Source organism: Brachyistius frenatus, unplaced genomic scaffold (assembly GCF_029030835.1).
Source record: "Brachyistius frenatus isolate BFR_SWC_R1_liver_20210118 unplaced genomic scaffold, ASM2903083v1 Contig_13, whole genome shotgun sequence".
Classification (NCBI taxonomy): Eukaryota; Metazoa; Chordata; class Actinopteri; family Embiotocidae; genus Brachyistius; species Brachyistius frenatus.
The window spans coordinates 5,977,501-6,001,844 of NW_027210612.1; the positions used below are offsets into that span (position 1 = coordinate 5,977,501).

The 24,344-nt window shown below is 39.4% G+C and overlaps 1 protein-coding gene across 1 annotated transcript in view; it reads left to right on the plus strand.

Moving 5' to 3' along the window:
- arid5b (AT-rich interaction domain 5B) overlaps positions 1–24,344 on the plus strand; it is a 77,536-nt gene that overhangs the window by 7,314 nt on the left and 45,878 nt on the right. Inside the window, exon 3 of the mRNA XM_069692940.1 lies at positions 3,743–3,977. Coding sequence (XP_069549041.1) covers positions 3,743–3,977 — 235 coding nt within the window. The remainder of the gene's footprint in view (positions 1–3,742; positions 3,978–24,344) is intronic.

Sequence of the window (24,344 nt, forward strand, 5' to 3'; positions counted from 1 at the left end):
CACTCCAACTTACATACTCGAATTTTTTATTACAGACAACCGTCATTACACATAGACATCACATTATGATGAAGGAATTAATTAGTTGATTTAAATAATTTTGAAATAAAATTTGCCCCCGCTTGGGGACTTTTTGACGTAGGATTAAGCTAACATTAGCTTGATGATGTTGATGTTTTTATTAATCAGCATTAATGGAATTTTGAAATTACTACAAAGTCCTAAAAACTGTTTATAAGCAGGTGACAACACTGGACCTGACAGATCAGACGACGCCTATCTAATTTTAGCTGCAGAGTGATGCCACGTCTACCAATAAATGTTGTTGTTTGTTATTTAGCCCTGCTGAGGCTACTGCGTGGTTAAATATGTCAATTTTATTTCATGTAAAAAACTGTTGGTATGTGTTGGTAAATTCAGTTTGGTTCGGGAACCTTTGGTCTATCCAATTCCCATGTTGATGCTTTTAAATTTCTTGTTTTGCCCAACCTACAGTCCAAATCCCAAAGATATTCAGTAGAAAACACTCACATTTAAGAAAGCACAACCAGAGGATATCTGTCACTGTTGATCAGCAGCTATCAAAACAGTAATTTTCTGTCTCTTGGATCTCAAACATTCACTGGTCCAGCTTCTTAAATTTGAATAATTTCTGCTCTTTCCAGCCTACCTGAGTGTTTGACCCAGACATCTGCTTGGGTTCTGGGTGTTTGGCCGCACTGCATTTTTCTCAATGTAGTGGCAAACCAGGTTGGTGCAATGCTGTTGTGATCGTTTCTCAATAATTGACTGCGGCTGGCTGCTTCTGAGAAACCCTTTACACAGAAACACAGCCCATTTATTAATTTTACAGTATTTGACTGCACGTTTCTCAACCAAATCTCATGACTTATGCAAACCACAAGCCAATATTCATCTTCCTGCTCCAGCTCGCAATCTTTGGCTGACGTTAAGTTGGCTGGTAAAGCAAAAAGAAAAGGCAAAGAAAAACAGTCTATGGCAAAGTTAATGGATGTAGCCTGTTTTCAGAGCTGTGCCTCTGTTCATAGACTGATTATATTCTGGACTGTGTTGACAGCTGCTGAATTGCGCTCACCTGTTGTGTTTTGCTCTCAAGCTGAACAAGTCCCCAAACAGGATCTGTTGACACTCACACAAGGCACTGTGTCATTCAACTGATTAATATAGAGGGAATGGCTGTGTGCTTTTAAGGTTTGCTGTGTGTATGCTCTGGTGTGTTATTGGAATACTTGAAGGATTGCTGTTTGACTCATCCTGTGCATCACCAGCAGAACATTCAGCGCATTGTTTTGTTGCTTTGAAGGGACTCGACCGAATTATCTTATGGTATTGTTTCTCTATGTACAGTCAACAGATTGCATCAAAGTACAGTAGACAATGCTGTGGAGATACAGTACAATGTGGTTTTTGGCTGGAGGCTGAATGCTATTTACTGTTCCTCTGCATTATTGAAATGGCCTGCTTTTCTGAAAGCAGAAACAGCAGTCAGTTTTTCATTGCATGGAAAGCCGGTTACAACCACCCGCCACTACTTGACAGCTGAAGACAGCTCATTATAAGAAGACCGAAAACCCATGTTTGATGTTTCTACTTAGTGAGGGAGGCACAGCTATATCAAGCTATCCCTTGCAGGCTTTTCCTTTATAAGGAAATACTGTCTCCAACTGGTTGGGATTTGATATGCCTGTAGTTGCAGATGATGTGAGAACTGAATATGGGTAATTGTATAGACAGAGCACTCGGGGAGAATCTGAAACGTTGAAAAGTCATGAGTTTGTTTTGAGGATGTGGTGACAAAATAACAGAAACACTTTGAAATAATCTGTTCAAACATGCAGCTTAAAATGCCGTAAAAGGCTAATCTTAACATTTAAAGCTTCACAAAGGCAGGATTTGCCGCAGAGTTGGATTTTTATTGGATTGTTTAAGTGCACCTTTATAACGTCTAGCCTCTACTTACACACATAAATATGTCAATATGACATAAATGAGCGTTATTTTAATGCCAGTAATATATAAGCTCATGGGAGGGGGGGGGGTGCATACAGGCAGTCAGATGCCTGGTAAATTGGAGATAACTAAGGTAAACATCAGAGACCCACTCAGTGTGTCTGCGTTTCTGCCTGTACACATCTGTCCTCCAGATTTCCCTGTTTCTGTAATAGCCATCTTACAGCACAGCTCTCTATTCTGTTGGTAACAAGCACTTCAGCCATTAGCCCTTCAAATGGAAACACATTTAAGCATCCCCGCTTCCTTCCCTCTCCACTGGACTTGTAGTACGAGAGTTATTAAAAGGGCCTGAATCAACCTTAGAAAAAAAAAAAAAAGGATTGCAGCACTGAAGGGAGAACAAATCTTATTAAGTAAGCCAACTGAACAGACTAAAGCATGTGCACAAGACCTTACCTCTGTGTCAACTATGCACATCAGTGCTATAGATTTACATTTATAGTTTCCCGACAGTGCCACGTTGGTTTTATTGTGCGTCAGAGAGACCTCTGGCACACAGCTTTTTCCTGTTCATTCATTACACTCTCACCGCGACAAATTACATTTCATCCGCTCTTCTGCACTTTGAAGGTGCAATCAAAGCCACTGAGTGTGACTTGCTATTTAAAAGCGTAAAATCTCAACATTCATGGTGAATATCAGGAGCCCGACTTCCTAAACGCTAATCAAAAAGTCTAAAACACCTACGTCCTCGTTGACATTGATTTAACTCCTGGCATAAATTCAATTCAGCAATCATCCGCATCATCCATATTCATGCTGCTGTAATTTACTTACATTAATGTGCATCCACAGCCGTAACGCTACTTGATGCACATACCAATTTAGCTGATAAATAAGGACGTTCTGTTGTTGGTCCTGTTTACTCTGCTAGCTTTGATTTGGATTCCAATTTTAATACTGTTTTTTAACCAGCCTTTGGCTTTGATTATTTTCATCTTAGTTAAAGTCCGCTGTGACTTAGTTATCATATGATTTGATGCAGTATAGTACTATTAATCAACACAGTAGTATACACAGTATATTGTCTCAAATATTTGCTCAATATTGACGAACAATAAAATGCTGTTTACATAAGCTGTATCCTATTTCATACTGTAATATCACAACCATATATCTTTAATAATATGACTATTATGTGTAATTATTGCTTTTACTTTTGATCATTTAAATACTTTTGGATGATATTAGTTGTGTACTTTTACCAGGACTTTCACTTGTATGGGAGTATTGTATATATATTTGGATCTGAATACGAATAAAGTATTTATAGTGTATAATGGTCTGATGTGACTTGAGATGTCAAAAGAAATGGTAGGTACCGTAAGTTTTGTAGCCTACACCTTTTAGTTCTCTGTAAAAAATACTCTCTCAGAAGTTTTATTGTTTTCTTATGTGCTGTTTTGTCGGGAGTAATTGTCCTTTTTTTTTTTGTTAGTTTGTTTGGTGTTTTTTTCTAATCTATTAAATCCAAATTAGTTGTGTAATTATTCACAGACCAGAGTTGTTTACTGTCAATCTCAGTTATTACTGGAAGAATAGCATGTCTGAATACTTGGAGATGTGCTGTTTTGAAATGTTTATGTGTCTGTTCAAAACACATTTCGGAGTCATGAAACTGTGGTGGAAGTAAATGAAGCATTAACTTTTCACAGCTGCATTTATGTAACTCCTCGTGTTCTCCTGATTCTGCCTGGCCTCTTTTCAGCACGAGGTGATTGCTGTATCTGAGAAGGTGATTGTACGGCTGGAGGACCTGGTGAAGTGGACGGTACCAGACTTCTCAGGATGGGCCAACGGTCTGAAGGCCGAGCCTCTGAAACCTTCCGTGCTCCGGGAGCTGGGGACCAACGGGAGGCGGGAGGCCCTGCACCGCTACAGGGAGAGCACCCTGACCAGCGGACTCAACTTCAAGGATGTCCAGAGGGAGAGAGCACAGCTAGGTGAGCGCAAGGAGAAAACTCAATTTCTTTTTTTTCTTTTTTTCCCCGTACATTTCCAAAGGTTACTGCAGTGTTTCAATTTTCTCCGGGCTGTTGTGTTGAATGTTTATGTATTTGTGTCCTGTGTTCGCCATAAATCATCTTACGTTTATTGTCCTTTGGTTGGTTTAACAAGTGTTGTTTTGACTGGAGTAATTCATCAGTATGTAGTTGGAATTACTCCCGATATAATGAGCTGAGAATCACACTAATAGAGGCAGGCTAGAGGTAATGGCAGTGTGTTTGCCAGCACATTACCATCTTACAGTGTAACAGCTCTGTTTTCTGAGTGTGACAACAACAAAGACAGCATTGCAAAAATCACATAATTCAACTGGCAGCGTCTTTAAATAATTGAGTCACATCAAACTGTCTAAAGCACCTCTGATACCGTCTTATCCATCAGTTCAGATCATAATTGGCTGTGTAGCTCCGCAGCTTTAAGGATCATTGCTGTGCGTGCCTGAATGGTTGTCTGGTGTATTCATCATGTACACTATGCCATTAAGCGTCAGTGAATGCTCAATTCTTGAACCGGGCTCTTGGGTTCTCACTACAGCATTAACCATGAATCAGGCCCAACATAAAGCTGGATGTCTCTGTGGATGACTCATGCGATGCAAATAGGAAACTCTGGCATTTGAGTCTAATAATCAGTAAGAACATTATGTTCCCTTTGAAGCTGTTTCCCACTTATTTTCCTCTCTCTCTCACATGGCTGTGATGTAATGCCTAATGCTGATTATACTGGTATTAGATAGCATAGCAAACATGCTAAAAATACCAGTACAATTGCAGTGCCGCTTGTCGGGTTATCCTGCTGATTTAAACCACAATTTTAGCTCCAGTGCAAATCATGTTTTTTTTCCCCCCTAAAGCCTAGGCGGAAGTGAAACTGCTACAGGCTTAAAATTATGTGACAATTTCTGTAGAAAATGGTGATTTATTGATGAGTCTTGTGGTGTTTTCTTCCGGGAAGAGAGGCTGTTTTTGTGTGCGTGTGTGTTTCTGTGTGATGCTGTAATTAATGCCCTTGATTACTCGACATTGCTCGAATCTCATACGCAAAAAGGACAAGAAGATCAATGATGAATGCTTTGTTGTTATTCCAGTAATCAATATTGTGTGAATGCGCTTGTGGGTGTGGGTGTGATTGCTTGCATTCATAAATAGACATGGCAACGGACTTCTTAAATGGTATTATGTTCCATATCTTGACTTTCTACAAATGCGCTGTACGGTTTAGATTTTATAGATTTAACTGTTTTCGGTGCAATAACCTCACGATAACGCTATTGTTACTGAGCGGCTGAGTGTGTGCGTGTGTGCACGCGTGTTGCTAATGAGCAGCGCTGCCGTTAATGACTCCATCAGGCTGTTTCTAAATGCACTTGTCACTCCGATGGGACACTACGCCAGAGAATCTGCCCACTCAGCAGAACGGGCTCAGACTCTGGCAGGGCACCAGAGACACACACACACACACACAGACTTTGACACACACATATACACACACACACATCCGTACACACGTGCTACACACCGACAATCAGTGGTGTGCACTCACTTATGTTTGTTTGTTCACTACATCTTTGGCGCGTGTCAGTTGTTGACAGTCTAACAATATGAGAGGGGCAGGGAATTTGGGAGAGAGTGAGAGAGATCACTTATTCATCAAGGCAAATGAACGTTACTGAGCAAGGGGTTTGGATAGAAATATGAAATATGCCACTGCAATGCTGCTCGATGCCAAAATGAAATATTCATACCACAGCAGCTGCAGATCAGATATAGCATTAAAGGGTCCTGTAGCTGAATGTCCGTAATTCTGTGTAATATGATGGCGATTTGACTAAACTGACTCTTTTATGACAGATACAGTGCTAAGTTTGTTTTTTTTGTGATAGTTTTAGCCCGCAGCGGCTGCTCGCTGTATTGCTTGAATGATGTATTTGCTGATTGTTATTCTCAGGCTGATGTGTAACTATGTCAGAAGAATTGGACTGTTCCCCATAACAGGATACTGCAGCAATACCACAAGCTACACAGAAAACCATTGTGAGCTAAAGAGCAATAAAATGTGCCATTGTTATCGAGGGAAACTGCTTCTCTTTTTTTTTCCAAGTGTATATCCTAACTTTTCCTGGCATGCTGCCAATGTGAATGAAGCACACTATTATGTACTTGTGTCTCACAAATGTGAAAAATACAAAGACAAATGTGTCTCAAACAGACGGATGACAATTGTTGTTTTTTCGTGATCTGTATTACACGAGGCATTAGGGTTTGCAAGGTAACAAAACTCTGCATCTTGTTGTCAGAAAAGTATAAAAACTGAAACCAAAAGATTCCTGCATAAAGTCAAGTAATTAATTAGAAACAGGTGACCTTCGCTGCAGTACTGCACCACTGATGGCTCAAATAAAAGCTTCTGAGGCAGAGAAACGATTGGTGTCATAATTCAAATTCCAGCTGTAGTCAGGCCTCATGACAAAGGGCTTTCCAAGAGTGGCAGAAATGGAATAACATTGAGTCCTTTAATAATGTATATAAAAAAGATTTGTTTTGTAAAGTTTAAGAAGTTAAAATCCTTCTGTTAAGGGACTACTTAGACATTTTGAGATATATGCTTAAATACTTCCTTAATTAGATGAGAAGATCAATAATATCGTCATGCTAAATGTGACGCTACTGCAGCTAGTTAGCTTAGCCTAAGATATAAACTGAAAACAGAGGAAAACGTAGCATCGCGCTGTAAAGTGTTGAACTACTATTTTATGCACGGTTTATTGTTTTTTCAATGATCCCCAGTAGTTAAAAACTCAGTTATTAGCCCTTTAGTGGTCCACAAAGGACATTTAATTACATGAAACATACAAATTTAATGGGATTGCATACGTTTCCCATAAATTCTAAGGCACAAAGATAACACTGTGCTACCGAGAGTGATGTATGGTATTTTGCAGTCCTTATGTAATCTGTAATGTAATTCACTTAATCAGGTAATGCAAACTGTTCAGTCAGTTTATCATGTAGGCTATTGGAGTGAGTATTAGTGCTTCTTTTTACAGTTCAATCCACCAGGGATGGCTTGCCAGGGAAGTTTACATTCTGCCCCTCTATCTCTCCCCAGAGGACTGGCCTGATTCTTTTTTTCTTTTCTTTTTTTTCATTGCTGCCTGACGAAATTGGTTTCTGGTCGTATAGTACGAGGCCGCGCGTTTGAGAGCTGTATCTGCTGATACAGTTTGTTGGCTTGTGCCAGGAGAAACAGAGAGTTGCAGAAAGAAAATAATAAAAAATTAAAAAAACAACAAAAACAGAAAGGATGGCTCTTGCTCACAAAATAGCTCAATAGGATTTCTGTCCTGTCTGTCTTCAATTCAAGCCCTCAGTGCGGAAGCCAGTGAGGAGATTGTGAGTTGAAATGACGCGGGGGATTACACAAAGTCATAGCTTGTGACTCCTGCATTCAAAGAACATAGATGGTGTTCATGACACCTGCCCCCACCTTGAGTATCATCTGTAGCTGGTTCATCCCTCGGAGCGACCAGGATCAGGGTCCTCTGAGAAAACACTGAGAGCGATGAGCCATGCTGGCAAGAAAAAACATACAGTGAATTGCGTAATAGTTCGCCCACCTCTTTGACTTTTTAATACTATTTTTGTGCTGCTTCAACTTTTGAAAAATGAATGATAAAAACATTAAAATAATATTATCGGCTATATATATATATATTTTTTTTTAATTATCTCTGATAAATATATGCTTCCTGAAGGGCTGCTTAAAATATGTTGTAATTCTAGTGTTTGACCCACAACTCATATAGTGGATCTTGGAAAGGTTGAGTGTGCATGATGGATTATATATCCCAAAACATTAACATTTTCATGGGGTATTCAGTTAGCGACGAAAATGAAGGTCACTTGTTATTATTATTATTCAAGGAAATACATGTTTGTCATGCAGCTCTTTGCTGTATGAAAAGCTGCAAATAGTTCACTCTGATTGATGCTCCCCATCCAAAACCTCCATCAATGTCCAGAGTCAAATTTCACGACAGAAATTTGAATCAAAGTGCACTTTGTTGTGAATTGTGTGCTTAAATGAATTAATTTATGGATCCCTCCCCGCCCCCCAATAACCCATAATAACTGACCTTCATCACCATGCATGCGGTACATTTCAGGCTATATTCATTTGTCTAAAATGGACTTACATATTCACAAGGAGCAATTTGTAGTGCAGCGATTTGCTCAAGGGTACGATATGAACAAAAGATGTCAGGGATCAAACCACCAAATGATACAATAAATGGCTGACCTTTACTGCAAACTAATCTGTATAATACTCACATTATAGGCAGTTCTTTAATTCCTGCCTTATATACAGGATGTGCTGCTCTATGTGATTCACAGTAGACTAGTTTTGAACGTAGTGTGCAAAAAATAAACATGTTTGACCAGTTTATACAAACAGGAAATGATACTTCAAACTGCAACTTCTTATTGCCAATTTAAAGGATGGGTTAATGTTTTTATTACCTCAAACTAATATGTAGCTTTTGCATTGTGAGTTAATTCTATTAAGTGAGTATCTTCTCAATTAATATATCATCTGGACAATTTTATTGGCCTATTACAGATATAACGGTACCGGCGTATATGTTGGCGTGGTGTAAATTAGTAGTTGTTATATTTGTGTGTTTGTGCTTTATAGTTAGTTATAATCAATAAATTCCCAGTGAAGTTTACTGTTTCAATGCACTATAAACTGTAAAATATCCTGCCTTTATTATATCTTTGTCACAGGTATGAAAATAGTTTTATAGCCACATTTTAGGGATCATTGCAAAAGAAATTTCTGTAAATAATTTACCTGCAGCATATTTATAAAAACAAATCGGTTGATATATCAATAGGCCTGTATGCATTTCCTTCCCCCTCCTGATATTAGTATTCCAGTATCAGTCGGGCTGTTGTATCTTCTCATTATTTTAGTTCTTTGTTTCCTGGATGTTGTTTCTGTGTTGAGCTGCAGCAGACAGACAGCAACACAAAAAAATACATTCTTTCTAAAAAAGACGAGAACTTTGAGTGCCCCCTTTTTTTTTTTCTTTGTGTGTTGCATCACACAATCATGGGCAATCATAGTGTACACCAACGGCACACTGCAGCTTTTAAGTGTAAATGCTGACCTTTGTTGAGTACATTTAGTTTTGTCACTTTTTTGTCACTTATATTGATTGAGCTTGAAGGCACAATAGTCCAGCGAGGCACGTAGCTGCTGTTTCAAGATTCTTTAACAGCCTCGCCCGCTCGGGGATAGAACCACTGTATTTCTCTCTGATGCAACATCTGATCTGTATGCCAGGCTTGGCACATATACCCGAGCTGATATCCTGACAATATTTCAGTCGGAACATTTCAATTTGATGTAGAGGATAGATTCTGTCCCTTTTCAGAGCGTCACTGAATGTTTATGTGGGTAGGAACTTGTGATAAGGAAACAGACAGATGCTGTCTCCTCATGGTTGATTTGTCTTGGTGACAATACAGAACAATATTTGGGACTTTGAGTCACTATCACACGTGGAACTGTTTTATATTTCGACTGCGACGTGGGAAGGAGTGAAGCGGCTTCCTGGAAAAGATAAAGACAACGGGGTTGTTGTGTTACAAGAGTAATAGTATGTTGTGACTCTGACGGAGAAAGAATGCCGTGCTTTTGTAAGACACACTACCGCTGTACTCCTCCGTTCAGAGTATGTGGCAGATTGTATCGTTTGCACTTGTTTGCTTTCCGCCCCTCAAACATATTTGCTTCCCCTTCTGCTTTTTACGTGGAACTAATTTGAGAAACTGTACAAAATCCCTTTTTTGAAGTAATTTAATGGAGTGTTTGTATTGATTATGTGCCTCTCTCACTCCCTCCCCTTTTCTGTCCTCCTCTGGTATGCTTTATTTTTTCCCTTTTTACTGGGTTTATGGCAGTATCTTCTTCATTATGCTCAGACCTGTAGGAGAGAGAATCACAAGCTGTTTTTCCTCACTGATGTGCTCATATCATTAATTCCCTTCTGACTGTGGCCTGGCCGGAAGCCAGAGAATTCTAAATCTGTAAGCAGTAAATTGTGTGCCGGGGTGGAAAAATCTATTAGATGTTTGAGCATGCCTCGAATTTGAATGGGAGAGAGAAAGACACCCTGTGAGAGAGAGAGAGAGAGAGAGAGAGAGAGAGAGAGAGAGAGAGAGAGAGAGAGAGAGAGAGAGAGAGAGGGGGAAGAGAGAGAGAGGGAAAGAGACCACCCAACACAGGAGCCATATCCTGTTATGGCTCACATCGTAATCAAATTCAGCTTCTTTGGATGGTTATGGTCATCAATAATTCGTGTTATTTTATTTCTGGAATGTCACATAATGTGTTTTTCGACTTGTGTTAGGGAGGGGTGGGGTGGGTAGTGGGTGGTGGTGGTGGTGGTGGTGGTGGGGCGTGGGGGGCTGCAGGCTGGTGGATGGTTAAACAATGAGAATGGCCTCAGAGGAAATGAAGAGCTCCGTCTCTCCATTAGGGAGGTCTGAAACAACAGTTGTGTCTCTTCTCTCCATTAGTCAGGTCTGGAACAACAGAGATGCTATTGATGTGACCTCTGCCAGGCATCTTAAATAGACAGAAATGTAGTGACTTGCTTTCATAATCCACCAGCTCTTCTGCCTCTGAATCCCTTATAGATTTATTATTTATTGCATTTTCTTCTATTGATTCTGTTGTTATGAAAAGCTTTAAAATCTCGAGGTTTTATCTAAGACTGTTAATTTAGGAACATTTGTTTTCTTCTCTTAAACAAATTGCCTGTTCCAGTAGTCTGACTCATACCTAAGTGTTATCCAACCAGCAGGCTTTTTGGAGAGATTTCTATATCAGTCAAAATATGATGCTCATTTAAAGGATTACAGCAACATTAATATTTCAGCTCAAGAGTTATTGTTCATCTCCCCCTGATATGTTTCTTTATGCATGGCAGCCTCACATTCTGCCTTCACACAGATAGATATGGATTTTATGCTGCTCAGTAGGCAATCTCAACATCACAGACCGTACAATTATAACTTTGCATATTTTATGAGCATGCCAGTCCATCTCCTTTATGAACGCAAGTAAAACTGTCCTCCCCTGGACGCCCTGTTGTGCCTATTAGAAGGACTTGAAAGTCAAATCAACAACAAGGGTGCACAGCATGGAATAACATGAATGAATATGAACAGTGAGGGAATGTAACTGATTTACTTCAGTTCAGGTATTTGTACTTTGAGTTTTTAGGTTTCATGCTTCTTGATAATTCTACTCCATTTAGTTGAGACAGAATATTTGATTAGTTTATGAATTATTGCCAGCTACAACAACAAAATGCTTTTTAGATATTGGTGTATTAATAATCCAATAACTTTAAGAGTATGATCTTATAATATTCTGCTTTAAGTATGCCCTGGCAGTTGTTATTTAAGTGGCATTAGTTAAAGGACTTTTGATGGATTGTTTTTACATTTCCTTCTTGGCAGTGGAACAAGTGTTCAGATCCTTCACTTAATAAAATATACAAATGTCACACTCTAAAAATACTCCACTGCAAGTTAAAATGCTGCATTCAAAACCTTACTTGAATAAAAGTATTTATGTATTAGTTGCTAAATGTATTTAAAGTTTTAAAGGTAGACGTACTCATTGTGCAGTAAAAGTCGCTTCCTGTGAGAACCACAAATCTAAAAAAAAGTCAACAAGTTCTGTTTTCTGTCATGTGACGATACATTTTCCAGCTAATCCAAGAGGGTTTTTCCAATTTATTTATCTTAAGAAGTGGGAGAATTTTCTCAAGCCATAAATAAACACTTAATCTTCCAGTTCATCAGAAAAATTCTAATTCAAAATCAAAATACAAACTAACTATAGTTGTCAGACAAATGTAGTGGAGAACAAAGAATAATATTTGCCTCTGAGTGGAGTAAAGTGTAAAGTTGCATAAAATGAAAATACTCTTGTGAAGTACAAATACCTTCAAGTTATTCTGAAGTACAATACTTTAGTAAATCTACTTGGTTCCATGCCACTGCCGCTTATTTTTACTTAAATTAATGCTTCTTCCATGACCGGATATCGTCAGCCTCAGCTATTTCTGATCAAGTCACATGAACATAATTCAGATTACTACATTATCTTGGACGAATAAACCTACTATACAAAGTGGAGACACGTTTAATTTGATACTGATGTCAATAATAAACAATAGATTTCCTCAGTGACTTCTCATAGGCTGCTTTTCTGTTATTGTTACTGTCTGTACGGTTCAGTCTGATGTCTAAACCTAAACACACATTTTATTGTGAGTTTCCAACTTAGTGTGAGAGTAAAAGATCCCATTCTGTCTCATGACAGGACCACAGACTTCAATCTTGGCTCAGGCATTGTAGTTACATGATTTAATACGATTGAACTGTGCACGTTGATCATAATAACTCAGCTCCTACAGCATGTTAGGCTGTGAACATTAAATACCCATTTAATTCTACTGTGGCGTTGCAGTGTTGGAGAAACACTTTCAGTCAGACCTGTGCCAAGGTAAAAATAGCTTTCGTTGCTGATTGCAGATCAGCTTCTCAACATCCACTTAATATCTTTCATAATCTGTAAGGGAGAACTGAGCAGAGGCACAGAGCCAGGCTGCAGGATATATACTGCTGTACACAGTGTAGAAGATAGGCTTTTAGCCCTGTAGAAATAACAGCGTTCATTTCACAGCACAGACGTAATGCGTTTTTCCCACATTGAAAGGTAATTGCAATGGGGGCTTTGACAGATTCCAGACCTTCGGTGGGAACAGTGTGTGTGTGTGTGTGTGTGTGTGTGTGTGTGTGTGTGTGTGTGTGTGTGTGTGTGTGTGTGTGTGTGTGTGTGTGTGTGTGTGTGTGTGTGTTTGAGTGTGTGTGTGTGTGCTCTCTGTTCACACATACTTGCTTGGGTACATAACTGCTCTTAATGCTTTTATTAAGCCAAAGAACTACAAATGACGTAATTTGTATCTGTAAAATATCTTGTGGCAGATGGTGTCATTTATTTTGGTGTCTTTGATATATTGACATGCCAGAGGAGTTGGATGCAGCGCCCTTGCTGCAAACAATAGATCATTGATGCCTCTCTGTCCTCTTTCTCAACCTGTCAGTCCATTTCCTTGTTATGTGGGGGCCTGAGGAGCACTTGGCAAAATGAGAGGCATTCAGCCAGTCATGTTTTTTTTTCCCCTGATTTTCCCGTCAGCCATAACTCAGGGCAAGCTGTTGTTTCATTCAGTGTGTCGAGGTCGTGTTATCTGAAGTTAACAATAGCATAGTCACAGAGCCAGCGTGTTCCAGCGTAGGTATGAACTTTGATTGATCTTAATAAAGATAATCACCGAATGTGAGAAAGAAGAGCAGCTGTGTTTGACTTTCATGAGGAGCAAATTCTGTCTAATGGCTGGCATGTTCTGAGACATTAGAGGCCTCTGCCAAACAATTTATCTGATTCATGTTGTTTTCATTTCGTGTCATGACACTATGCTATTATGCACAGTCTTCAGGTTTCACAAAATACAAATAATAATAAAAAAAAACAGTCAGAATAAATAGAAAATCTACATAAACTAAAGTGTCTGTGATTGTCAGCTCATATTAGACTACTCTCATTGTGAGTGGCAATAAAAACAGTTATATTACCGAGAAAAATAAGAAGTGTTCTGGCTTGAATGACCAGCTCACACAAACTTGTTATCGCAGTCAGTAGATATTTTCCACTGAAGTTCTTATCTTTCCTGTGCAATGTGAGACAAGCAGCGACAAACACTGTATGTGCTGCATTACAGTGATTACCGCTCTGTTGGTAAAGCGGAGGACGGGAGTTTGCCACATCAGAGGTCCTGTTCTGTAATTTGGAATAAATTAGTTTAAAGCCAAGCTGGCTGTAGTTTGTCAGAAATTACCTGCTTGTTTAGTCAGATACTGTGTGTCACTTGGAAAAGACAGGAGTCGTGTGAAAACAGTTTGTGTACAACTGAGCTTGGGAACTTCAAACAGAGATCATTAGGGCTTGTGGAGGGAAAACAATTGTTAGTGGTTGTTTGTCTTTTTTGTGGTGCTGTTTGAATATGTAAACACAACTAATTGCACAGCAAAGTATGCAAGAGAAAATCCTACAGATTGCATTTCTGGGATTTGCTTTTGTGTCTTCAATACGCTTTATATCCATGACAGCACATAAACAAGAAATGTGAACAGATGGCACTGGTTTTTAATGACATATTGCTATCTGTAAAGTCTCCCTCTAAGCCACAGACTAAAACGTCTCCCCTTGGGGAGTGCACCACTCTAGTTATTATCATCCGCTGCTAATGTCACTCTTTTCTTTGCCACATTGTCAAGTCCTCCAGCTAAATAAATGCAATGTAAATTGAGTATTGTGCTGGATGTAATTATTGAAAAGGGTTCCAGTTGGCTTAACTGTACGGGCTGTTTATTTAAAGCCTTCCTCCTCCGTACAGATCAGATGATAGAGAGATAGAGAGAGCGAGAGGGAGAAAGAGAAGTTCTTATATAATGACAGGAATTCACAATGGAGCTATGCTGAATGACAACAACCCCCCCCCCCCACCACCACCACCACCACAACCACCCACACCCCAACATCTCCAACAGCACCCCCCCCTTCTCTTTCTCATTACAGTTTTACCATTGGGAAAAATGCCTGTCCCAAATAGCCTCCAGTATTATTCTTTTGCCTCCCTCCTTGCTTCATTCTTTTACTGAAAACATATTAAATCATGTTTCCTTTTACACTGTATACGCCCTGAGAAATAAGTCTGAGTTGATAATGAGGGGCCCTTCTTTGAGGAAATACACACGGCAACTTTGATCTAGAATGGCATGTAATTCCTTGCCTGACCCAATTCCCAATCTCCTGATAAGATGTTTTTTTTCCTCTCTCCCTCTCCCTCTTGCTCTAACCTTCCAGGAGAACTCACTCAAATAGGAACTTGCTGTCCCATTAAAGATACATTTAAAGCCAAACATGTCATCCATTTCATTCTGCAGGAGAAGGATAGGTTGAAAACGCTGTCTACAACAGGCTTAGCCAAAGAAACTCCATGTATTCCCACTTTCTCTGACAACCTCTGAGATCTCTGATCACAGCTGCTCAATTGAGTTTTTTTTCAGACAGAACTGTGTGACAAATGAGAGTGGCCGTCATAGCAGATAGAGTATCATCACCTGGGTGTAACTGCATTTATGCTCGTTTGAGGAGAGGGAAAGCGACATGGAGAGGGGTTGCACTTGTTTGTGTAGTCAGAAGGCAGCTGGATTTCTGCAAACAAAGATAGTTGATTAAATTTGCTCCCTGTGGTATTTGCACATTTCAGGTTTTTGCAGAGCAGGTTTCTTTTATTTATTTTTTTCTCTCTCAGAATTGACTGTGCCATAAGTGAATTGACCCCCAAAACCCAGCAGTAGTCTTTCATTAGTCAGGATGCAGCCGGGGACCAGACAGCGAACAGTGTTTAGGGCCAATCCATCACTACACAAAAGGGGGATCGACATGGCACAAACTTGTCTTCCTCATCTTAAGCGACAGCGTAGCCTCGAACCTCGTAGTAATCACAGTTTCAAGTTGACTTCCTCCTGACAGTGATAATTCTGAGGGGCCAAAGCGACATATGATTTTGTGTCAGGCACAAAAGGGGCCCTTTGGAGCTCTCTGAAAGCGCATCTGTTATGAGGCCCCCGTTGTTTTTTGATAGTCAAAGGAACCAATTTGGGTTTTTGACAAGGAGCACCTCTGAATAGTTCCTTCATGTATTACAGGACCTATTAAATGCAAACTTTTCAATCTGGCAATCAATAAGGCAGGCAGCTTTCCCTGGCCCCGTGCCAGACACATTAGGGCTCCGAGCGATGGTTGCTAGGGAGCTGAGCCTGCTCAGGGGAAAGAATGTTTAATGTAATAGAATCACATAAATCAACTAGAAGAAAGTGCTTGTGTTGTTTTGTCTCTCCTCTCCTCTCCTCTCCTCTCCTCTCCTCTCCTCTCCTCTCTCCTCTCCTCTCCTCTCCTCTCCTCTCCTCTCCTCTCCTCTCCTCTCCTCTCCTCTCCTCTCCTCTCCTCTTCTCTCCTCTCTCCTCTTTCCTCTCTACTCTCCTCAACTGAAAACATTTAATATGGGTGTGTGTTTTTGAAAATGTGGTGCAGCCATTTCCCCCCCTTCTGTCAACCACAAGAACATCTGGGATGGAGTTAAGCTGAGCGAAGTTGAATTTTCTCTGTATTTACAGACACTTCTTATGAGTGTGACTACCAGTGTGCGTGTGTGTGCGTGTGCGTGTGTGTGTGTGTGTGTGTGTGTGTGTGTGTGTGTGTGTGCTTGTTTTTGTATGCATAGCTGTGTGTCCTCAATCCTTGCGCCTCACACTTGAATAAATTGAGGTGAAAATTATATAAATGTTTCTTTTTTTTTTTCTTTGTCACAGGCCACTGCCCCACCCTGCTGAAATGAATGAGGCACTTTAGTGCTTTACTATAATTAAGAACAGAAGCCAGCATGCATGGAGGGCTCTCTTTCCCTCCCTGTCTATGTATTACTCTCTCTCTCTCTCTCTCTCTCTCTCTCTCTCTCTCTCTCTCTCTCTGCCCTCTGTACAGTTTCAATGAAACGTTTCCTCTGGGTGTTAGTGGCCTTTTGTGAGAATATGATTCTCACAAGATTTTGGCATGCGAATTTAAAAGCCAGATATCTTTTAAAGTCATACTCACTCCACCTATCTGATACTAAGAGTTTTTTTTTTTTTTTTTTAAATATTACAGCCTTCACGCAGAGCTGGCAGATGCGATCAGCTTGAATTCCTGATGGGTACAGTTAATTCACCTTCTCAAACCTGTCCTGCAGCACAAACCGCTTTTCAGCTGTCCGTCTGCAACCTCAGTGTGATCCAAACAGTCACATTCATAACAAAATATGGCTACAGCTGCTTCTATCCCAGTCCTCACCTCCTGACAAACCTGCCTCCAGGTTGTTTGTTGGTTTGAAATTCGACTGTAGTTCACTTGTCACTTAAATACCTTTTCGACAAACGAAACACTAGACTCCATGCTGGACAGCCATGCTTAACAGGGTGTGTTAATGTGTAAACATATTGCTGCAAATATGAATCTTTGTAACATCCGGTGTTTACAAATGTAGATCACGATGTGGAATATGCTGCTAAGACGTTTCTGTGAACAGTTTAAAATCACAGCAATTTATTTAAACTTACATTGTTGTTACATACTAGGAATACAGTTGTTGAAAGCAAATTGCAATTAAAAAGGTATGAATAACAACAATTGTAGTGTGTCCGTGAGCAACTGGGAAAAGTGTTCTGAGAATAGGTTTGATGTCACGTGACATGGCAGCATCTGTGGTGAAAGGAAGAAATGTACTTTTGAAAAATAGACAGACTTGGTGAGCCTACCTGCTTTGCCAGCTGTGTTACCAGTTTTTAAAAAAAGCAGTACATCAAAACGGGAAGAGATGTAATGTAGCAACAAATATTCTGACCACCTGAGCTCCATTTCCCCTCTCTGAGGCCTCTGTTGCCTGTTTCTGAATACTCCGAATTTGGAAGTCAGATTTTTCTAATTGGGAACTTTTCCACTTCTGGGCTACGAAGGATTAGCTAACAGACCAGTAATGTGATGCAGGAAATGCAAAGCCAGTTTTGTGTGATCCAATGTGCAACAGTACATTTAATAGGCTGTATCATCACTTTTAATTTAATAGGTAACTTAACATACATTTAACATTATCTATTGATAAAGAAAATAAATTCCTAATATTTTGATATTGATTTGAGCCATAAGGGCCAGTTCAGTTTGATAGTTGCTAGAAGAATGTGTGTTGTGTACATTGTGCGTGTTTGTGTTGTGAGAGCACAGCTTCCAGCTGATATAATGAGCAGGGGAGAGGCGATCAGTGTGTGACTGATGTGATGCCGATGACGGACAGCCACTGAGTCATTTGCAAACACACTCCATGCAGATCCATTAAACAAATTTGAGATATTATTCCATTTTTACTGCCTTTGAACAAAACAAACTGAGTGTGAGCGTGTGTGTGATCACTTTGCTGCTCCAATATAGGGATTTATTGATGTTGAATCCTCTGCGTGATTAATGCGATTTTGTTTACTGCACAGACTACGTTGCAATTAGCGAAATGTTCTCACACATTTTGTTTCATCCGAGATAGTGTAGTCATTCACAGATTGGATAAGCGATGAATCATGCAAATTCAATGATTTTATTTCATTGTTTTATGTAAGTCTCTCTTTGTAGGAAACACCAGGTTGGCTCTAGTGAAAATGTGACGGCCCCCACGCAACATTTCCATTCGGTGTCATTGACAGATGCTGCTCCCTCTTTATTTGGTCAGGTTTCAATAATATGAAACCAATAGCCAGATCGGGCGCCTGCTGTTGCTTATGTGGCCCCCTCTCAGTGTCATGTCCCCTCATTGAAAAGTGAGAGAGAGGAGGTGTATGAATCAGAGATGTGTTATATATTATGAGAAGCGGCTAAATGGAAACAGGACAACCTCAGAGATCAATACGAAACACGGAAGAAGAGAGCCCTGCAGCATTGAGTGAGAATACCAAACAAGAACCTTCTTTTCCTCTTTTCTTCACCAATATATTACATTTTGTCTATTTCCTTAAAGCTTCTAGATTTGTTTTACATGTTACCACTGGAGTAAAAAACAAAACCAAAAGCAAAACATCAAATATGAAAGTGTCACTATTGGCTCTCTGTTACATGCCTCGCCATTTCTGTCCAACCCCACAAAAGCAGCAGGGGGATCCAGTAAATTCCTTGGCCGAGCAGATAATGTGGAAATGTTGACAACAGCAAATTTGAGCCGAGTGAGTGATTTAAGGACTACAGCGGGTGACAGAGAGCATGAGAGTAATGGTTTTCAGCTTTTCCCTGCTCATCTGTGACAAGAGAAATGAGCACACTTGCCTGAAAGATCTTGTCTGAGCTTGTGGGCAGTTGGAATATTTTTAAGCTTGGTTGACTGTAAATGACACAGTTTACATGAGTCACATTTGGTTTTTAATTAGCCAGCGCTGATCTGCTTTTAACTGTCAGCAGCCCTCATATTATTGCTAGTTTTTCTTCCCGACCTTCAAAGCAGCTACAGAAATTCTCCAATAAAAAAAAGAATCTCAGAGATGTAGCAGTAGATCACCCTTTTTATTTTTCTGGTTTTGAAATTCAATGATATCAATGATGTTTCATCTAACATTGCAATAGCTATTCATTCAGCAGAGCAGCTGCTTCAACCTCAACTAATGAGTTTCATGTTGTATGCGGCATTTCTGAAATTTTGATTATGATGTGTAATTTATCATGCTCGTTATGAAAGAGAAACAGAAATTCTTCCTGTGGTGTAATTACACAAAATATTCTTTCATTCTTTCTGGTATAATAAAGTGTCAGAGCTTGTTCTCATCATACACACTTCTCTCACAATGCGACTACACAGTGCAATCTCGAAAATGTATGTCATCAAAGGAAGAGCTGGCTCGCTGGAATATTTCCTCCACAAATATCGGATTGATCCTGTGTTGTTAAATACAATTTTGTCACATTTATATACTACAAATGTGCACATGGATTCCAGCATGTTGCTTTTACTATCTTGGCATAGATTTAGATCCTTATTTTTAGTGTACAGAGTGTCTCATGACAGCTACTGTAGCTAATGACTTTACCAGTCTGCTGTGGGCTGCAGTGTTGCTTACAGTGTCATACAGACGTCTAATATTTCCCGTTTAACGTGGCTTTTAAGGACAGTGTTGTCGGATTTGCATGTTTTAACACATTAATAACTATGACTCTCTGCTGCACTGGACATCACAAGCATGTTCCTAAGCATGCAACACAAGCAAGTTTTAGATGTATTCCCTTCTTTTGAGGTGGTTTCATTCATTCATTTATCATTAATTACTCTCGTGATCATTTATACAATTAATTAAACAATTGTTTCATTTGCAATATATACTTTTGTGCCCAAATCAAATTGCTTCGTTCGTCTGACTGAAAGATATTCAACCAGGGATATCCAAGACATTAAATAATGAGAAAAGCACCACATCTGAGAACTGATATTTAAAAATGTACTATTGATTAATAATTTATGTGTATTAGCCCTATTATTTTATGTCAGTGCAGCAAGAAAATCTACTGATAAAGATTAATAATCTGATATTGTTGATATGCAGTTGAGCGTGATTTGTATGTTGTGAAATGCAATGTGTTCAAGGGAAATTTGTGGTCCAAGATGTCTTAAGAAATAGGAATCAGTTGCAAGAAGTGTTAATGAGTAACTCTGAGAGGAAATTTTGGAAGAGAGATGGGAGGCAGACACAGATGTTACAAAAAGGAAAATATGTATTTCATCATCTTTAACATTGAAAAGTTGCTGTTTAGCAGATAATTCTCTGATTACCTTGTTACATCAAATACACCATCAAAGAAGAAATAGTTATGAAAACAGAACAATGGCCGCCTGGAATCAATACAATTAAATTAAGTGGAATGGCCCTTTAAGAAGAAAGTACTGCATCTTCTGTTCAGTTATTTTATTTCACTTTTAAATCAGAAGTATACAAATTTAAAAAAAAAAAGCTCTACACTGTAACTATTTGCTTTGTTCTTTCTTTGTGCTTTATTCCCTATCTCAGTTCACTTTCATTTGTGCTTCCTCTTTCTTATTACTGTAGTGGGTCATGTCAGGAGTATGGATTCCCAGACTGTTTTAATGGTCAGAAAAATACCTGAAAGGCTAATATGTTTCCATGAAATAGAAAACTAAAGAATGAATCATTGACGAATGTTATACTTCCTGACTGATGTCATTTCAAAGGTATTTCAGGCCACAAATGGGATTTGCAGTCAGACCATTTTAGATAATTGTCTTCTCAACATCAGCGGTTCAATGGCTCAAACCAAAACATACATTTTAATCAGTGATCCCGACCCTGTTGCACAAGCCGCTCAATAATTTCTGTACTCTTGCTGGAGTCATGCAGTGCCTGCGTTTGAAAATGTAAAAATCGGATTCATGTTTGCATTTTGATTTGCATATTACAAAAGTGTTTCTGTCATGCTGCTTTAATCTCTGGAATGTTAGTAAGATCAGCCCCATCTTGTTATCTCAAGACATGGTGAAACTCATCCATGCCTTTGTCAAGTCCTGGTTACATTATTGTAATACACTTTTTACTTGAGTAACTCAGTCATCCTTGAAGTGTCTACCGCTTGTTCCGCTGCCAGATAATAAGACTGTAGACACTTCCTAAAATCCTTCCTTCTTTTGCATCGGAACATTTTAGAATTGATTTTAAAAGTACTTTAACCACTATTTAGGCTGCATATTATTTTGCTGAAGGTGCCTTCAACTAGCGAGTATATTACTACCACTATTCTAAATATAAACAATAACCACAAGCCATAACAAAACTGATCAAGGACTTTTAGCTGTCTGTCTAAACTCAAATCCAAAGTAAAACAAGCATTTCAGTTTGTGACTCCGAAACGAAGAACCCAGTTTACAGTATGATGCCAGAACTGCTGCATCTGTCAGTGCTTTTAAATCACAGTTTAAAATGTACACATGGCAGAGATTATTTATCTTCTTCACCCATTTGCAAATGTTGTAGGCACTTAAGAGCTTTCCATTTTCTATCCATCACACAGTCGCATCATGGAGGTGTCTGATAGGTTCCAAACTCATGCTGCAGTATGACGGCGGCCCCAAACATTATGTACAGCCAGAGTCATAAAGAAATTCAGTGACAAAGTTTGTACAACACAAATTATAGGCACAGCTGCTGTGTTCAACCTGTATTGTGGGTTAATTTAATCAGACAATGTAGTGCTCAGAAAAGTTTACAACAACAGCCTGGTTCTCCCAAATAGAGATTTCACCTTCCTTTCTTCTCTCTTTCTCTAATTACACACAAAAAACTAGCTTTGGTGCATATGTATTCAATCAGTGACAAATGAAATGAATAATTTAGATATACTTTTAAGGAATCAATCAATAATTATATGTATTTATTGTTTATATATCCACAAGTAGTAGAAATAGACGTGGCATGTAAGGAGATCTCAGAGTGGCTGGATTCAAGCAGTAACAGCAGGCATGTGGAAAATGGAGTCGCAGGGTTTTGTCAGATCACAGTGCACTTGTGAAGAGTGGCAGACGGAAAAAAGGCAGCCCAGACAGGTCGCTTTAAATTAAGGAGTACAGTCACTCATGACGTAAACGGTGATCGCAGATCGAAAACAACAATCAATCAGATCAGTACAAAAAAAAACAACAACTCAAAATTCAAGCGGGATATGCCAAAACATTCCAACTTCCAATCCTCACCATGAGTTAAGCAGCAGAAACGCAACAATCCCTGTAATGCAGCTCGACAGTGTCTTTCATTAGGGCCCTCTCGGCTTGTAAACCCACATGTCTTTTATACTTCACTTTGTAACATGAGTTTTCTGTTATGAGTTGGAAGAGTGCAAGCCAAAGCTAAGATAACCCTGATGACATCACTATGGCATCATTAGGGTTATTTTCTCAGACGTTAGAAAGCTCCTTCAGACATAATACAACAGCTTATGTAGGAGTGAAGTCAAGTGTAATACATATAGTGCTCAATATAGTAGCCTATTTAAGTATTAGTATTCTTTTTCAGTTTACTGTATGTTGTAAAGGACTTGAATTTATTGACTACTGCACCGACTGAGTAGTTATAACGTCAGCTGTCCTGTAGAGCAGTTATGACCCTGACACTATTGTAGTTTATGAGGTCAGGAGCTTTACAGCGTGTTCTGAAAATAATCTGCCGCACCGCAGCTGTTTGATCAACATGCTATACTAGCACTAGGAAAGGGCAGACAGACAGAAAGAGAAAATAGAAAAGAGGTCCTGGGAGAGAGAAAGAAATTGCATAATGTTCTCACAATATCTTCCAGCTCTCCAGCGATACAGCCGTAGCCCCAACCAATTAGAAAGCTTACATTAAGATAAGGACGTCCTTTATTTTGAAAGGTCGAGCTGTGAGAACAAAAGGAATTTTTAAAGTGTACATACACTCAATGTACATTACACGCACCAACACACACACACGCTCGCACACTGACATGCATACTTTACGACGCCTTTCTACAGTTATTAATGCCCTGCGGCTCTCTCTCCAAATTGAATCTAATCAAGTGAAATGCTGCGAGGGTCCTCGGGAGAAAGAGCAGGTCTGACGGTGACCGCTTACAATAAAATCCCTGACATTTGGAAACAAAGCCTGCTCTACCGCTGAGCTGTAATTTGGTACGACAAATGCTGCAATATTGGATAAATGTGTTTGTCCGCTGATTGATATGCATGCATGTATGCAAGAATACGCATGTTCATACATCTGTGGGCTTTGTGGCACTTTTGTGGCCGTCTGCATGTGTATTATATGTGTGTGTGTGTGTGTGTGTGTGTGTGTGTGTGTGTGCGTGCGTGCGTGCGTGCGTGCGTGCGTGCGTGTGTGTGTTTGCATGCGTGTGCTGGTTGAATGGTTATAATAATTTATTTTGAAGTGGTCGTCATATTGGAGTACAGTGGAACTAATTACACTAATTGTTGGGAATGCAGCTGCTGTAAATATATTATGAATGGAGTCCTTCCTGTCCTGATTCTGCTACACATTTCAATGATTTTTATCAGCCTCCAGCTCCATAAAATAACAACGAAAAGGGGGAAAATGCATTTTTTAAATCTCTTAAAATTGCCTGTCTTTAGGAAAGCAAGGCAAAAAGCTTGCTAGTTAGCCAGCCTTGAAATATTAACTTGCCAGCAGAAATTCCCATGAATGTCATGTCCAAGGGCTTTGTAAAAGCAGACAGGGCGGTGAATAATTCATATAAAAATCGTGTTTCAAACTGCCTGACTCTGCTTCATCAACTGTTGAACCGTGTAGTCGGCTTTGTAAGCTAGAAAAATATTAGCACTACACTTCAAACAACAGTCTATAGGAGTGAGTGAGTCTAAACATTGTGACATTCACTGGAGCTGCAGGAAAAAAATGCACATGCATAATATGCCTGTGTATTATGAGTGGCCCATTTCAGATCATTATGCAGTAATGTCCTTTGTCTTAACTGTGCTGAGGTCATGCATTGTTTAATTCTCATATAATCACCATAGTACAAGATAGGAAACG